General features: G+C 58.7%; 1 protein-coding gene across 1 annotated transcript; it reads right to left on the bottom strand.

Moving 5' to 3' along the window:
• Positions 1-1,907: 1,907 nt before the first annotated feature.
• Positions 1,908-7,784, bottom strand: LOC306955588 (excitatory amino acid transporter 5-like; the record flags this gene model as incomplete). The annotated part of the gene is made up of 11 exons (XM_079546907.1): positions 7,611-7,784; positions 6,328-6,407; positions 5,893-6,105; positions 5,698-5,740; positions 4,740-4,962; positions 4,343-4,442; positions 3,940-4,173; positions 3,230-3,424; positions 2,912-3,046; positions 2,150-2,249; positions 1,908-2,042 (listed from the first exon to the last, which is right to left on the bottom strand). The coding sequence occupies exons 1-11, from the start codon at positions 7,743-7,745 to the stop codon at positions 1,908-1,910; spliced, it is 1,593 nt and encodes a 530-aa protein (XP_079403033.1). The 5' UTR covers positions 7,746-7,784.
• Between the last annotated feature and the right edge of the window lie 8,070 nt (positions 7,785-15,854).

Genomic DNA, 15,854 nt, shown 5'->3' with positions numbered 1-15,854 from the left:
GGGGCGGGACCCGTCTGCCTTTGCCTCTTCCCCTCTTTTCATTTACTTCCTTATTTCGTTTCCCTGTAGAGCTTCTCATTTTCTCTGATGCAACCACAGCCTGAGAGCTGCAAACACCAACCACTGTCCTCGCTGCATACAGCAGAACATGGCTGTAATCCACCACCCGCACCCAAAGCTCCAAGGAAACATCTTTTCTGCTCCTTTCAGCGTGCAAGATAATTGAGGGATCAGCTAAGCTCCCTGAGAACATCTTGTGATGGATGTCTACAAACGTCACAACGAGCGCCCGCGATCTCTGCGCACAAAAGGAGCAATGCTTCTCGGCATGCAACCGATACAAAACACCATGGAGCAGATTCTCAGCTCCAAAATGCTGCTTTTCAACATAGCCACTGCTGTCAGCTGTGTGTTTACACCGGTGATGAACAAGAGGTGCATGAGCTGAGTGCTGGTCATAGAATCATAGAATCCTTGGTGGGTCGTCCTTAGGTCACCTCCTCCCCTTCACCAAACCTGCTGGTGGCATTCCGTTTCCCAAACGAGGCTCATTTGGCCAATGGTTGGGTTTTCTACCTGAATTTTGGGAGATGCCACAAAGCCAAGGGCTTCTGCTACCTTGGGTTAATAGTCACAGAAGCCATAAGTAGCTTCCATGGGGGTTTTATTGCGTAGAAGCAGCTTCTGGTGATTCTTCTCAGCGAGAATAATGTTCAGATAACAACCGTTGCCTTTGCCCAGTTGCTCTCCCAGCTTTATTAAGATATGGTGCACACTGTCTTTGAGGCTGGAGTAGTTTTCAGTGTGCTGAGCAGAATCTTTCAGTTCACCCCATTCCCACGTGTTGCACCCACAGTCCCAGAGGGGGACAGTGCTGCTCCTGGTGCTGCTCAGTGACTTTGAGCCCATTCTTAGTGGCTTTCATGGCTTTTGGAAACCTTCTGTCCCTCAACTTCTGGTGCTCTCATGTTACTCTGAGTGCAGAACACTGCTGACGTTTTGGGATGGATGCATTACTCTGCTGGTGCTGCTGGACTTATCCCAGTCCTCATCAGCTTATTAGCTGATCTCGTCTGCCTGCATCTGAGTAATAGGAATAACTCAGTTCATTTCCTTGTGGTTTGTGTCACCTTTTAGAGAAATTCAGTGATGTTGGTGTGAATTTAAGCTGCTTCTGTCAGCCTTGTGCTGTGGCAGTAATGACAACCCGGGGCAGGAGGGGGATGTGGTGGCGTTGCAAGAGGTAAATGCATCCAGCGACACACACAGCGTGTACAAAAGACTTCTGTGGAGAAGGCTGCCCTTAGGAGCAGTGTCTTGAGGCTTTCATTGGAATGGGAATTTGAACTTAGGAGCACAGCTGCAGTGGGGTAATGCTGATAAACTAATGCAGCGTGCTGATCACTGCTGCAGCATCCCGTTCTGCTCAGCCTTGGCTTTGGGCTCTGGGCAAAAGATACACTTTGTTTTTCAGTTGAGAACCTAAAAGATACGCGTGTATTAATATATACATATTAATATGTAATATATATTGGTATGTGTTAGTGTATATAAAAAGGTTTAAAAATAACTGTTAACACCTTATGGCATGCAGCCTGGGCAGCAGATAGAGGCTGCTGCCATAAGATGACAGCTTCAGTTCCACCTCTGCTGCTCTCTGCCATCACCTCGTAGCTGTTCCCCAATGCTCTGAGCAGCCTCATGGAAGGGGACAGGGCTGTGCCATAACCCCAGCTGCTGTGGGCAGGGCTGCCAGTGCGGTCATGTCCTCAGCTCCAGGCAGCAGGGTAGAAAGGATGGAGAGGGGTTTGCTGCCCCAGATAAGGCCTTTGTCTTGCGGAGCGGCCGTGTGTGGCGTTGGGAATGCTTAGCACCGAGGTCCCGTCCTGGGGTGGCAGAGCTGCAACCTACACCTGGCAGATGTTGTAGTGCCCTCCCATCTGCTCGAACAGAGTGTCCTCAAGGTGGATCACGTTGTCTTTGGGATGCAGAAGTGGGGGCTCTGCAGAAGGAAACTTGTCTGTGTCGCTCGCTGTGTCTTGCTGTGAGAAAAGATAAAGGTGCTGTTTCAGTTTCTTAACCAGCCGCGTTCTTTGTGTCTGCTGGCCTCAGAGTGCCCCGTGCTCCCAGAGTAACCAACCAGGCGTACCTTTGGGGGCTTTGGGGCAAAGTCTTTCTCACAGACATGTTGTATGATGCCAGCAGCCAGTGCATCCCCGAGGACATTGGTCATGGTCCGAAATCGGTCCCTGGAAGAGAGAAGCACTGAGGCTGCAGCCAGCGGTCCCACATGGCATTGCAGCGCGTGGCGTGCAGCCCTGCTGTCCCTGCTGCTGCCAGGATAACAGTAAGTGAACGCAGAGGGGTTCGGAGCTCCCAAACTTCTTGTCCTGAGATCATCCTGCTGCTCACCCGCCAGCACAAGGCTGCCCCGCGGGTTGGAGATGGTCCTTGGAAAGCACCATCTGTCTGTGTAGGAAGGCCAGTATCGTTTCCCTTCCGATGGCGTGCAGCTTGGAAGGTGGATGCTGCCTATTGGATGTGCCCATTTCCTGCTGCATGGTTTTATTCAGCACCTCATGCTTTTATCCTAAGCAGTGGCATTTTTCCACCTCTTTGGTGGCATCCCCATATCCTTCCTATCTATCTCTTGCACATGCATGATTTTTTTTCTTAACTTGTTTGTGATCTCTGGCAAAGATGTGGCGTGCAACAGTGATAGTGGTGAGCACTCCAATCAGGACCAATCAGGTAAGAAGTTTTTGCTGATTGTTATCATTTTGGGAAAAGAATAGGAAGAGGAACGAGCTGACGCTTGGCTTCTGGCCTTGTTCTGAGGTCAGTCCCCATTTCCTCTACTAGAGGGAAGTCCCAGTGTGTCCCCACTGCCGTGTGCCCAGAAAGGACTTACAGGGCCCAGTCCACTGCAATGATGAGCGTGATGTCAGCAGTGGGCAGCCCCACCGAGGTCAGCACGATGACCATCGTGACGAGTCCTGACTGTGGGATCCCGGCCGCCCCGATGCTGGCTGCAGTTGCTGTTATGCTGTGGAGAGAAGGGCTGCGGGATTAGCGTCCTCAAAAGGTGGTGTGGAAGTTCTCTATGGACCAGGGTGAGCTCTGGAAGGTTCCAGCACTGCAGACAGCCCAGCCATGGGCGCATCTGCCGGTGGAGACTGCGATGGGATGCACTGCCCACACCTCCCTGCCTGCTGCTGCACACGGGTACCTTATCGTCACGATCTGCCCCAAATCCAAGTCGTACTCGTTGACCTGGGCGATGAAGATGGCAGCGACTGCCTCGTACAGCGCCGTGCCGTCCATGTTGATGGTGGCACCGACAGGAAGGACAAAGCGTGCCACGCGCCGGTCTATGCCGTTGTTTTCCAGAAGACACTTAAGGGTGATGGGCAAGGTCGCTGAGCTGCAGAGCAAGGAGCGTTAAGTCATGGTTTGCCACAGCGTCACCAGTGCTGCCTGTGGAATTACTGGGCAAGCGCTGTAGAAATAAAAGTCCAGTAGAAAATTAAGCAGTCATGTTGTACGGATTGCTGTACCAACAGAAGCCGTTTCTCGTCGGCTTACAGCACCTGGAGGACACAGAGCACACTGTTGGCCGGCAGTAAGGCTGCGGTGCTGATGGGACAACCCAGAGCCCCGGCCCTGCTGGGTCCCGCAGGGAATGGCCACTCTTCCTTCTGCCCATCGCAAGACCAGGAGCTGTAATGCAGGGGCTGCTGGAACAGGGTGTGAAGGTGCCGTGACCAGGGCAGCGCTGAGATCCCACTTCCCACTGCTGCCAGGAGGGATCTCCTTTAATGTTTTATCTTTCTTGATGTCTGCAGCGCTTCTGCCATGCCCTACGTGCCTCTGCATCACCCACAAGCTACCCGCATCCTCTCCTAGCTGTACCCACATTTTTCAGCCACGTTTTCATACCTGGAAGATGTAGCTAAGGCAATCAGCAAAGCTTGCAGTATCCCCCTAATGAAAGCATAGGGGTTTTTCTTGGTGATGAGTGCAAAGAGCAGCGGTAAGAACACAAGCCCATGGATGGCCAGCCCCGACACCACGGTGACGGCATACAGCCCCAGCTTCTGGCCTGTAACCGATGGGTCTTCCATCTCCAGGATCTTCCCAGCAATGAGAAACACGATGCCGAAAGGGAAGTACCTACCAAGAATGAGGGCAAGCGTTCACGAAGACTAAGCAGTGCAGCAATGACTGCATTTGGGACGGCTGTGCTGCACTGAGTCCATTGCTCACAACAGATACTGCAGGACTGGCATCAGCACCAGCGAGCGGGTGGGGAAGGAGCAGAACTGATGACGACCCGACTCACCAGACAGCCATGGAGACGATTTTCATCACAGCTTCATTCAGACACTGGCACACGCTGACCAGCGGCGCTCCTCGCTCACCCATCTTTCCCAGGAGGAGCCCTGCAGCCCAACGCATGGACCTGTGCTACTGAGCAGCACCCAGCGCGCAGCGCCCTTGGGCTGTGGATGGAGGAATCTAGAGAGGGACGGACTGGCTTTTTGCTGACAGCTCCACCGCTGCCCCCAGTGCTGCCCTCAACACGCTCCCCCCGCCCCAAATCCTCGGATTGGCTCTTTGGTTCCTGATACGCTGAGCTCAAGCTCCTCGCCCTCACCTCTCCCCATAATCCGCCCCACGCTGATCCCATCGCCTCCCACTCCTTCCCCCCTCGCTCCCTCCTTTCCTCCTGCAGGTACCTATGGTCGCAGAGAAGATAACGATCCCGAGGACGTTCATCTCGTTGCTGGTCCCTGGCAGGGTCCTGTACGTCATTTCGGGAGATGGCGTTAGCTCAAGAAACACGGGTCGCTGGATTTCAGGGTTTTCCTCGTCCGGTGCAAAGTAAATAAAACTGAGGGATTTCCCTGGGATTGTTGGGAATCGTGGAGACTTCACCACTGGGACAATAACAGTTCGATACTGGGACAGAAACAAAGCAGAAGTTACTGTCCTGTGGGCAGCAGGCGCCAGTGAGCGGCCCTGCAGTGAAGTGAGAACCAGGGCAAGGAAACAGCAGCTGGCATTTGAGGCGGATCCGTGCTGGATCCCGATGTGGGATGAGAAAATGTTGTGATCCCTACAGAAGGGCCCCTCCAGTCCCGTCCTGGCACCCCACAGACTCCCAGTGCCATGAGCTTGCTGTTCTCCCTGCACCCTGCCCATCTCTGCCCCGTCTCCTTCAGCCCAAACCTCATCACTCATTCTCCTGCTCACACCCCTCTGCCCTGCTCCCCAACCTTCTCAGACTGGGGTGGGGATGGGAGGGAAATGCGGGTGAGTTTGGGGACGGGATGGGAATGGGATGGGAATGGGTTACGGACAGGGATGGGATGGGATGGGATGGGATGGGATGGGATGGGATGGGATGGGATGGGATGGGATAGGATGGGAATGGGTTATGGACAGGGATGGGATGGGATGGGATGGGGATGGGGATGGGATGGGATGGGGATTAGATGGGGATTAGATGGGGATGGTGGTGGGACCAGGAATGGGCTGGGACTGGGGTTGGAGGCAAAACTGGGACTGGGGCTGGCAATGGGGCTGGGCTGGAATAGGGACTGGAGGCTAGGACTGCGACTGGGAAGCCACCGCACGACAGCAGGGCCCAACTGTTGTGTTGCAGAGCAGGGAGGCCAAGGGCTGGTTGCTCACCTGCTGGAAGGATGCTTCCACCAAGTTGGAAGGGAACATGTTCCTGGAAGAGAGCAACAGCGTAGAGGTTAAAACTGGAGGGAAACTGGACACGGCTTTGTGGGGCAGGAGGCTGGGAGGAGGACTGATGTGCTGCCATATTCCCTGAAGTCGTGGCCCGCAGCCCCCACGCTGCTCCCAGACCCCACGACGCACCTGATCAAATCCAGCAGCGCATCGGCGGAGCTGAGCACCACCTTCCCTGCAGAGAAATCCTCCTTCTGCGCGGCCGCACCGGGGTGGATGCTGACTACCAGGATGATCCCCATCGTCACCGCCATGAAAGTGGTCCAAAGGTAATAGGTGATGGTGATCACCCCCATCTTCCCACAGGCCCTGGGCTCCATGGTGGCCAGCCCGGACATCAGGCTGTGCCAGGAAACACCAAACTCAGCACCCGCTCCCAAACCGCATGGGGTCGGCGTTGGGGATCCTGATTGGAGCCCCCATGTGCCACAGTTTTAAGAGGGAAAGAACCCCAAGCGAGCCCCAGCTCTGCTCCCCTGCCCTGATCTCAGGGCCTGGCACCCGCACTCGGGCAGCTGCGTGCCCCGTCTCATGGTCCTTCAGATGCAGACAGCGATATCTCACCTGGAGGTGATCAGTGGCAGGATCAGCATCTTCAGCATCCTCATGAGCAGCTCTCCAGGAAAGGAGAAGTACTGCTTCTCCTGCAGGGAGCAGAGCGTTGGGAAGGGTGGAAGTGGGGAGGTGGGCACTGATTGTGGGCGAAGGGCTCAAACTGGGCAGATTTCCTCTTTTTCCCAGTGGGATCCAGACATGAGCTCGGTTCCCAGATGCGATAATGTGGTTTCCCTGCCCATCCTAGGAGACCCCCAGAGCTGCTGGGGAGAAGAAATCCCACCCTATGGGGAAATCCATCCTGGAGCTGAGGAGGGGTGTTGAGTCAGTTCCCATCCCGAAGGTCCATCTCCCTATGGCCCCACGGCCACACTTTGTCGCTCCAGATGTTGCTGCACTTTTCCCTGGGAGCAGAGTGCAGAAATGCCCCCACCCCTCTGTGTGCCCACCTGCCCCCCTCCTCCTGGCCCCCACCAACAGCCCGTCCTTCCATCCCTCTACCCACGCACCCATCCTCCATCTGTCTGCCCCTCCATCCATCCATGTCCTTCCAGAGGCTCCTTCCATCCCTCCCTTCCTCCCTCCCTCCATTCCTCCCTTCCTCCCTCCATCTCTCCATCCCTCCATCCATCCCCTGCCCAACCTTCCCCAGTGCCATGTGGATTTGTCTGCCACTGTGGGGTAGGGGCAGGACCAGGGGCAGCGGGATGCTGCCACTCTCACGGCCACGTGCATTGGGGTGCAGTGGGATTACACCCCGCTTCGGTTAAGTCAGATCATCCTCGCTGCAGGCAGTAATGCTGCAGGGTGTAATTGAAGTGACAAATGCCAAATCCCCGCAGGTTATGTGGGGATGTGCCAGCAGCAGCTGAGCATCCCGCAGATTGGGGCTGAGTTAAAACCGCTGCGATTTTAGCATGATGACATTTAGTGGCCCTTTGGGAACAGGAGGGGACCCCTGGGAATCTGCTGTGCTTTGTGCTGGGACTCGCCTGGATGCTGAGCATCTGCAGCAGCAGTAGAGGAGCTGGGCTGTGGGATGCAGGCACTGCTGTGCCACGTTTGGCCCGGAGCAGTGAGCGCCCAGCCCGGGGCACAGGGCAGCAGCTGCCCTCCCCCCACCCCCCTGCAGCGCAGCGGGGTCCCCAACAGAGGGATGCAGGATTTGTCCAGCCACTCTGTGGCCAAAAGATGAAGAAAACCCACCTGTGGGAGGCTGTTCTCTCAGACAGCAGCTTGCGCATTCAGGGCTGAGCCCTTCCGTGCTCCCTTTGCTCCCACCCCATCCTTACCAGCTCCGTCAGCTCCAGCGCCCTCAGCAGGAAGCCCAGCAGGCAGCCGGTGGCCACCGACAGCATGGACAGGGTCAGGAGGCCGTTCTTGTGCCAGAAGGCCCGAATCTGCGCCCAGAGGCGCGCGGAGCCCATGGACAGCGAGCCCAGCAGCGCCGTGCAGACGCGCTCCCACATGGCCCCGCTCAGCAGCAGCTCCTCGCCCCGCACATCGCAGCGCTGGCTGTGCCAGCCGTAATCCTGGCCCCAGAGCTGCCCTGGGAGCCCTTCCCGTAATGGAAAGTGACGTCCTGCAGCGGTTAATCTGGGCTTGGCTTTCTGTGGGTGAGTGCAGTGGGGTTTTTAACCCTTCCCGTGGGGCCGCACGCTCCAGGAACGGAGATGGAGAGCCGTTCCCAGCACAGTTCCCGATCCAGAAGAATTCAGATCTGTTTCCAGATGTGGAGGCGGCATTTGGGCGCTGAGCACAACCCCATCCCACCCCACATCTGCACTGGTGGAAGTGCTTCATTGGGGCAAAACTCCCCCCCCCCCCCAAAAGAAAACCAACCAAAAACCACAGATGGACCACACAGATCAGTGCCACATTTCACGCAAATCAAACAAAGCGCCGCGGGGCTCCGTCCGAAGGACCTTCCCAAACCTCTGCTCTGCAGGGCCGACCCTCGCAGCCCCTCCAGCATCGGAGCTTCAGCCTTTGGGGCCTGGTGGTGCTCCAGGTCATTCTGTCGGTGGGAACAGATGTTCGCTCATCGGCGCTGCAGTGATGCAGCCGTCCCCATTTGGGCTGCAGAGCGCTCGGCAGGGCACGGTGGGTGTCTCAGAGGACATGGAAGGCTCTGCTTGAGGCACGTGGCACCAGCAGTGCTTTACTCACACCTACCGTACAGATCAACGTCGTCGTAGATGTCTCTGTCCCTGTGGGGGAAAAGCTGTGAGTGGTCCGGGCTCCCACAGCTCGCACTATGATGGGGCAGCTCTGCTGCTGCTCTGCTCCATCTCTGCCCCTGGTGCCCCCCCTGCAGAGGTGGGGTACATCTCCCTGCAGCCACCAGTTGGGGGGGTTTGGGCCGGGGGGAATTGATGCTGGGAGGAAGGGCTGGGGAAGGGATACTCACAGGTGCAGCATCACAGCCCGGGGCACGTAACCGTCTGCAACAGAGTGGGGAGAAGCGTGTGTGGGCTGCGCACCCCCAGGGGGGCTGGAAGGGAGCGGAGCAGCTCCAGGAGGGGAGCTGGGATCCCTCGGGAGCAATGCTGAGCGTGGGGCAGCGGCCGACTTACACCTCCGCTGGCTGTTCCTGCAGAGGATCTGCTCCTTGTTGGTGAACTGAATGACGTCCAGGATCTCGCCCCGTCGGAGCGGAAGGTTCTTCCCCCCACCCCTCTTCTCCGTCGTCGCAGGGTCGACCATCATCTGTGTCAGGACAGCGATGTTCCCTTCGAACTGAAACGAGCAGAGAAAGGCTGCCTGAGCTCCAACCGCTTCCTCGATGGAAACCGCGCACGTCTCCGAAGCGCAGCGCCGTGGGTCGGTCCGTCTTGGAGCCTCAGCGGGGCGGCCTGCTGGGCACCGCCTGCTCCTGGCCCACGCAGCCCCTCTGCACGGCGTCCTCCTGCACAGCGAGGGGGGAGATCAGAGGGAAAAGCGACCGCTCCTTTCTGCTCACCTTGAACTTCTTTTGAAACTCCCTGTCCGCTTTCTCTTCCTTCTTGCATTCCTTGAGTGTCATCGGCTTCACCTTTCGGGAGCTCTGAGCTCCTCTGCAGAGATGTTGTGAGTGCTGGGAAGGTTTGGCTCACCCCCTCCTGCTGCCCCCCCTCCCCCATCCCCCAGTGCCCTTGCTTGGGTTTCTCCCAGCACCCAGAGGTTCCCCCCCCTCCCCCAGGGCTGCTGGTGCTCTGTGGACAGGCCCTCATTGCAACTCCAACGGATGCCACCAAACAACAAAGCACTTTGGGGTCCCAGCAGACCCACAGGAAGCGCTCACCCCCCTCATTACCTTTGTGCAGCAACCAGCAGCGCAACCGTGCTGGGGGCGCGAGCAGCACCTCCCCCTGTAAAACCAAGCATGGAAAGGGCTACACGGGGTGATGGAGGCTGGGAGCATCGCTTCCCATGGCCCCCAGGGTGCCCACGCCCCTCAGGTGCCATCTGTGTCCCTGAAAGTGAGCTGATGTCACCGGCCCCACTGGCCGCCCTCCATCCTTCAGGGCATCCCGACCCCCTTTGCCCCACACCCACCCCCTCTGCCCCCACCTCCTCTGGGGTGGAGATGTGCTGGCGGCCGGAACGTGGGGGGCGGCGGAAAGCTTCGGTCTCTCCTGAGCAGCTCAACGCTCTCGACGTCATCATAAATCTCCTCCTCACCTCTGGGATGGAGCAGAGCACCGTCAGGGAGCCATTCAGCCACCCAGGATGATCTCCGCACCTCCGGGGTTGCATCACGGGGGGCCCCGACCCACCCTCCCACCATTCCTCCTTGTGTTCTTCCCACTCGGTCAGAGACCCCGAAAATAAAAGTGCTTCCTCAGTACTGACCCTGCTGTGCTCAGAGCATCCCGCGGTGGGAACGGCGCTGGGTAACCTGGGACAGAGGGAGCAACAAGGGGTTCTTTGGAGTCTGCCGCTCAGCTCGGGGCTCAGGAACCCCCAGGCCAGTGCTGGAGCACAGCAGGGTGGGGGTCAAAGCCAGCAGCACACCCAAAGAGCGGCACCAGAAAGCAGCTGGGGTGTGCGGTTCTCCTGAGGAAAGGAGGAGGTCGTACAGCACCCCAGTCCTGGTGTGAGATGGGCAATAAGGAAACATTGCACGATGGTGGAGAAGAACTTGGAGAAGTTGAGGGAGAAGCAGGATTTGAAAGAAGCTTAAAGCTGTTAGAAAGCAGCAAATGCGCTCAGCTCTGGAAGGCCATCACAGCTCAGCGGGGCCTGAGCCCAACGGACACCAGCACACCCCCATGGCACCAAGCCCTGCGTCATCGGGGAGGAAGACACCAAGCTGGCAGTGTGGTCCCGTCAGCCAGAGCTCTGCCTGCACCCCATGCCGTGCCCATTCCCATCCTAGACCCAGTCCTTCCCATACCCAGCCCAACCTGTATCCATCTCCAACTCATTTACGTCCCCATCCCCATGCTGCACCCAACACCCCACTGTACCCATCCCCATCCCATCCCCATCCCCACACCTTACCATCCTCACCCCTTCCCCACCTCATCCCCATCCCATCCCCATCCTCATCCTGTACCCATCCCATCCTTGCACCCATCTCCATGCCATACCCGGCTCCAACCCACCCCCATCCCCACACTCATCCTGTACCCATCCCCACCCCATCCCCATCCTCACCCCATCCTCACTCCATCCTCATCCCCACCTCGCACCCATCCCCATCCCCACGCCGTACCCAGCACAGCACTCCTTGACCCCACAGCAGTGCGGCCGGGCTCCCCGGGGGCTGCAGCCCTATGGAACTTCTCCAGATCCACCCCCGGAGGCCGCCGAGGTTTTGCCGGCCTCGATCCCAGCACCGCGACGTGCGGCAGCGGCTTCCTGCGCGGAGTTTGCCCCGAGCCCCGGATCCCACCGGCGGCGGCCGCGCCTGCAGCGGGGAGCGCCGGAGCGGCCGCGTCGTTGAGCAGCGGCCATTTGTGCGGGGCTGGGATCCTCGGGGGGGGATGGGAGGTGGCTCCGACCCCCTTATCGTCCGCCGCGTCCCGTCCTCCCGGCTTGGCCGCGGGGGGTTGGGAGGCGGCCCTCGGAGCGACGCCCTTCTTCAGCCGCGCCATCCACTCCGGGCTCTGGGGAACGGGCATCGGACGGGAGCCGGGCCCCTCACTCTGAGCTTTGCTGCGCGGCGGAGGGGCTCTGCCGACGCCCACCCTCCCGGCGAGGGGGGACGCGGGGGGCGGCTCCCCCTTGGAACCCGGCGTGAGCGCCCGGCCCGGCTCCGTCGCTGGGAAAGCTGAGGGGGGACCCCGTGCCCGTCCGCCCGCTGCGGGGGGAGGCTTCCTGCCGTCCTTCAGCTTCGCTCTCAGGTGTCTCCCCTCCGCCTCTTTCCCCTCCGGGTTTTCCTGCGGGGATGAAGGAAAGCTCCGATTCTGCCGTTACTGAAAAAAGCCGAGAACGCGGCGGTGCCTCCCCGAGCCTGAAAGGTGAGGAGCGCCCTGAGCTCCGGCCAGTCCCGCAGCTGCTCTGCCCGGCACGTCCCACCGCCGCCGGGGCCCCAATGCCGCGGGGTCGCGCACCGCTCTGCCCCGATCCGCCCCGAAGGAGCGCGGCTGCGCTCCCTCACAGCAAAGCCCCGACGGCGCTGCCGGAAGCCGTTTTGGCTGAGGGCAAAAAAAAAAACCAACAAACCAATAACAACAACAAAAAAAAGAGGCCGAGAAGCGGCGGATCTGCCCCACTTTTCTGAGCGTTTCCTGCGCTGCTCACCCCGCGATGGGCGCACAGAACTGGGGCGCACGGCTGCGACGCGGCGTTGTCCCACGAGCATCGCGGGTACCGACCCGGATCGACCCGACCCAGGGGGAGAGGTGATCTTCTCCCCTCCATCATGTTCTCCCCTCCTCCTCATCTCCCTTTTCCTTTCTATCCCCCCCGCGCTCCCGGTCGCAGCACTGCACACATCGGGGCTCTGCTCCACCCGCTCGGGTTCTGCAGTTCTCCTCCTCTCGGGATTTCGGTTCGGGCTGCGCTTGCATCACTTTGTTTTCTTTCACAACAGAAGGGCCGGAGCGCAGAGAAGCCAGCGCGACATTTTCAGCCGTGAGAGCTCAAATGTGGGGCATTAAATAGGTGTTAAATGGGGACGGGTGCCCCTCGTCCCTGGGCACAGCCCGCCAAGGGCTCAATAGCGCACATTGGCCGCGTCCTACAACGTAAGGCAGCGAAAAAAACGGTTATAAAAGGGGATTTCTGCAGTGCTCCGAGCACGCCGTGGGGTTTCGGATGTGAACCGTTCCGGTGTTCGTGACCGTCAGAGCCGTTCTGTGAACGGGGACACGGAGCTGCCCGCGGTGGCGCCGTCGAGGAACGGCACCGCTGTCACAGCGACCGGTGCAGCAGCTTTGGCACTGCGGTGCTTTCTCCTCTCTGATATATTTGAGCCCCGGTGCTGCCCCCTCCTTCACCCACCCCGGGAGCTGCTCATGGAGCTCCGGAGCTCTGACTGACCCCATCCCGGTGTGGCTGTGAGGACGTGAGGGTGCGGGTCGGACCCGGTTCTCCCGCACGCATCCCGGCAGCTCGCACTCACCATTTCCCATCCACGGCCGCTGCCCTATGAGCTCTCCTCCCTCCTGAACACCATCGCGGCCGTCCGAGCAGAAGGACCCGAGGGAGGTGAACACCTCCGGCGGCAGCGGAGCTCCCCGGCGCTGAAAGCAGAAGCACTTTCCTAACGCTGGCTTGGCAAGGAGCTGTGCGCAACGCCAGGAAGCGGCTGCGGCCTGACTGCACAGCGATGGAGGGGGGTGGCGGGGAGCGGCTCCGTGCCGTCGATGGGGACACCGAGTGCCGCTGCTGCCCCGCCCAGAAACGAACGTGGGCTCTGGGAGCGACCCGAGGCCGTAGGATCGGCACAGGACTACGGAACGGCTCAGATTCGGGGGGATCTTTACGCCCACCCCTGGGAACGGGGACACCCCCGGCAGGCCGGGTCGAGCAGAGCCCCGTCAGCGGCCCTGGGGACTTCCAGGGTGGTGAGCAGCACCAAACCCAACGGGAGCCAACGGGGCCGGGACACCACATCCTGGGGCCGTGAGTCCCCACCGCCTCCTGCCCGCAGAACTTTGGGGACGGTGGTGAGGAAGGAGCTCAGGGGATGCTGTGGGGTTGGTGAGCTGGAGGGACACGCATGGGAGGCTGAAAGGCTGAGTTTGAGGGTGGGGGTAGGAGGGGATTCGGGGACAGAGGTGATGAAAGGAACCTCAACGCTGTTTGGAGGGCTTGGAGGGCAGGGGGTGCCTGGGGGTGATGGCGGGCGCCAAGGATGTGTCTGGGTAATGGGGGGAGGGGGCTGCAGGGCTGTGTTTGGGGCACAGAGAGCATTGAGGGCCATGGCTGGGGCACAGGGAGAGTGAAGGGCTGAGTTTGGGTCATAGAGTGGAAGAATCATAGAATCATAGAATCACAGAATCATAGAATCACCAAGGTTGTAAAAGACCTAAAAGATCGTCCAGTCCAACCGTTCACCTCTTACCAACAGCTCCCACTAAACCACGTCCCTCAACACAACATCCAGCCTTTCCTTCAACACCCCCAGGCTCGGTGACTCCACCACCTCCCTGGGCATCCATTCCAGTGCCTGACCACCCTTTCTGAAAAGTAATACTTCCTAATGTCCAGCCTGAATCTCCCCTGCCGTAGCTTGAAGCCATTCCCTCTGCTCCTATCACTGATGACACGAGAGCAGAGGCCGACCCCCAGCTCACTACAACCTCCCTTCAGGCAGTCATAGAGAGCAATGAGGTCTCCCCTGAGCTCCTCTTCTCCAGGCTGAACATTCCCAGCTCCTTCAGCCTCTCCTCATCAGCCCTGTGTTCCAGACCCCTCACCAGCTTTGTTGCCCTCCTTTGAACACGTTCCAGGGTCTCGATGTCTTTCTTGCAGTGAGGGGCCCAAAACTGGACACAGTACTCGAGGTGCGGCCTCACCAGTGCTGAATATAGGGGAACAATCACCTCTCTGCTCCTGCTTGCAGCACTGTTTCTGATGCCAGAAATGAATGAAGCCAGGCTGCCATTGGCCTTCTTGGCCACCTGGGCACACTGTCGGCTCATATTCAGCTGAGCATCCATCAATACCCCCAGGTCCGTTTCCTCTACGCAGTCCTCCAGCCACACCGCCCCAAGCCTGCAGCGTCGCCTGGGGTTGTTGGAGCCGAAGTGCAGGACCCGGCATTTGGCCTTGTTGAAACTCATCCCGTTGGCTTCAGCCCAGCTCTCCAGCCTGTCCAGATCCCTCTGTAGGGCGTCGCTACCCCCAGGCAGATCCACACTTCCAGCCAATTTGGTGTCATCTGCGAATTTACTGAGGGTGCACTCGATGCCCTCATCGAGGTCATCAATAAAGATATTGAAGAGGACAGGCCCCAGCACCGACCCCTGGGGAACAACACTCACAACCGGTCGCCAGCTGGATTTGACTCCATTCACCACCACTCTCTGTACCCGGCCCTCCAGCCAGCTCTTCACCCAGCCAAGAGTGCAGCCATCCAAGCCTCTGACTGCCAGCTTCTGCAGGAGAATGCTGTGGGAGACAGTGCCAAAGGCTTTGCTGAAGTCTAGGTAGACCACATCAACAGCCTTTCCCTCATCCACCAGATGGGTCACTAGATCATAGAAGGAGATCAGGTTGGTCAAGCAGGACCTGCCCTTCATGAACCCATGCTGGCTAGGCCTGATCCCCCGCTCATCCCGCACATGCCGCATGATCTCCCTCAAGACAATCTGCTCCATAACCTTCCCTGGCACCGAGGTCAGGCTGACAGGCCTGTAGTTCCCCGGATCCTCCTTACGACCTTTCTTATAAATGGGAGTCACACTGGTAAGCCTCCAGTCTTCTGGGACCTCACCAGTGCACAAGGAGCGCTGACAGATGGTGGAAAGCGGCTCGGCTCTCACCTCCGCCAGTTCCCTCAGCACTCTCGGGTGGATCTCATCTGGCCCCATCGACTTGTGGCAGCCCAGTTGGAGCAGCAGGTCTCTGACTGTTTCTTTCAGAATCACTGGGGGATTCGTGTGCTCCCCAGCCGAGATTACCAGGTCAGAGAGAGGAGTGTCCTGAGGGTAACTGGTCTGACTTTTAAAGACAGACGTAAAGAAGGCATTCAGAACCTCCGCCTTTTCCTTATCCTCAGTGGTCACATTCCCAGCCTCATCCAGCAAAGAGTGGATATTCTCCTTTGTCCTCCTCTTACTGTTCATGTATTTATAAAAGAGTTTCTTATTCCTTTTCACCCCAGCGGCTAGGTTAAATTCAAGCTGGGCTTTTGCCTTTCTGATTTCACCTCTACACATCCTAACGACTTCCTTCTATTCATTCTGAGTGGCCTGTCCCTCTTTCCACAGGCGGTAGATTCTCTTTTTCTCCCGGAGCCTCAAGAATAGCTCCCTATTCATCCACGCCGGTCTTCTTCCCCGCCGGCTCATTTTGCAGCTCAGGGGGACTGCCTGCTCCTGCGCCCTTAAGACTTCCTTCTTGAAGAGCAACCAGCTCTCTTGGACCCCTTTACTCGC

Source organism: Tetrao urogallus (genome assembly GCF_951394365.1).
Source record: "Tetrao urogallus genome assembly, chromosome: 25".
Lineage (NCBI taxonomy): Eukaryota > Metazoa > Chordata > Aves > Galliformes > Phasianidae > Tetrao > Tetrao urogallus.
This window is presented reverse-complemented; position numbering and strand designations above follow the sequence as displayed.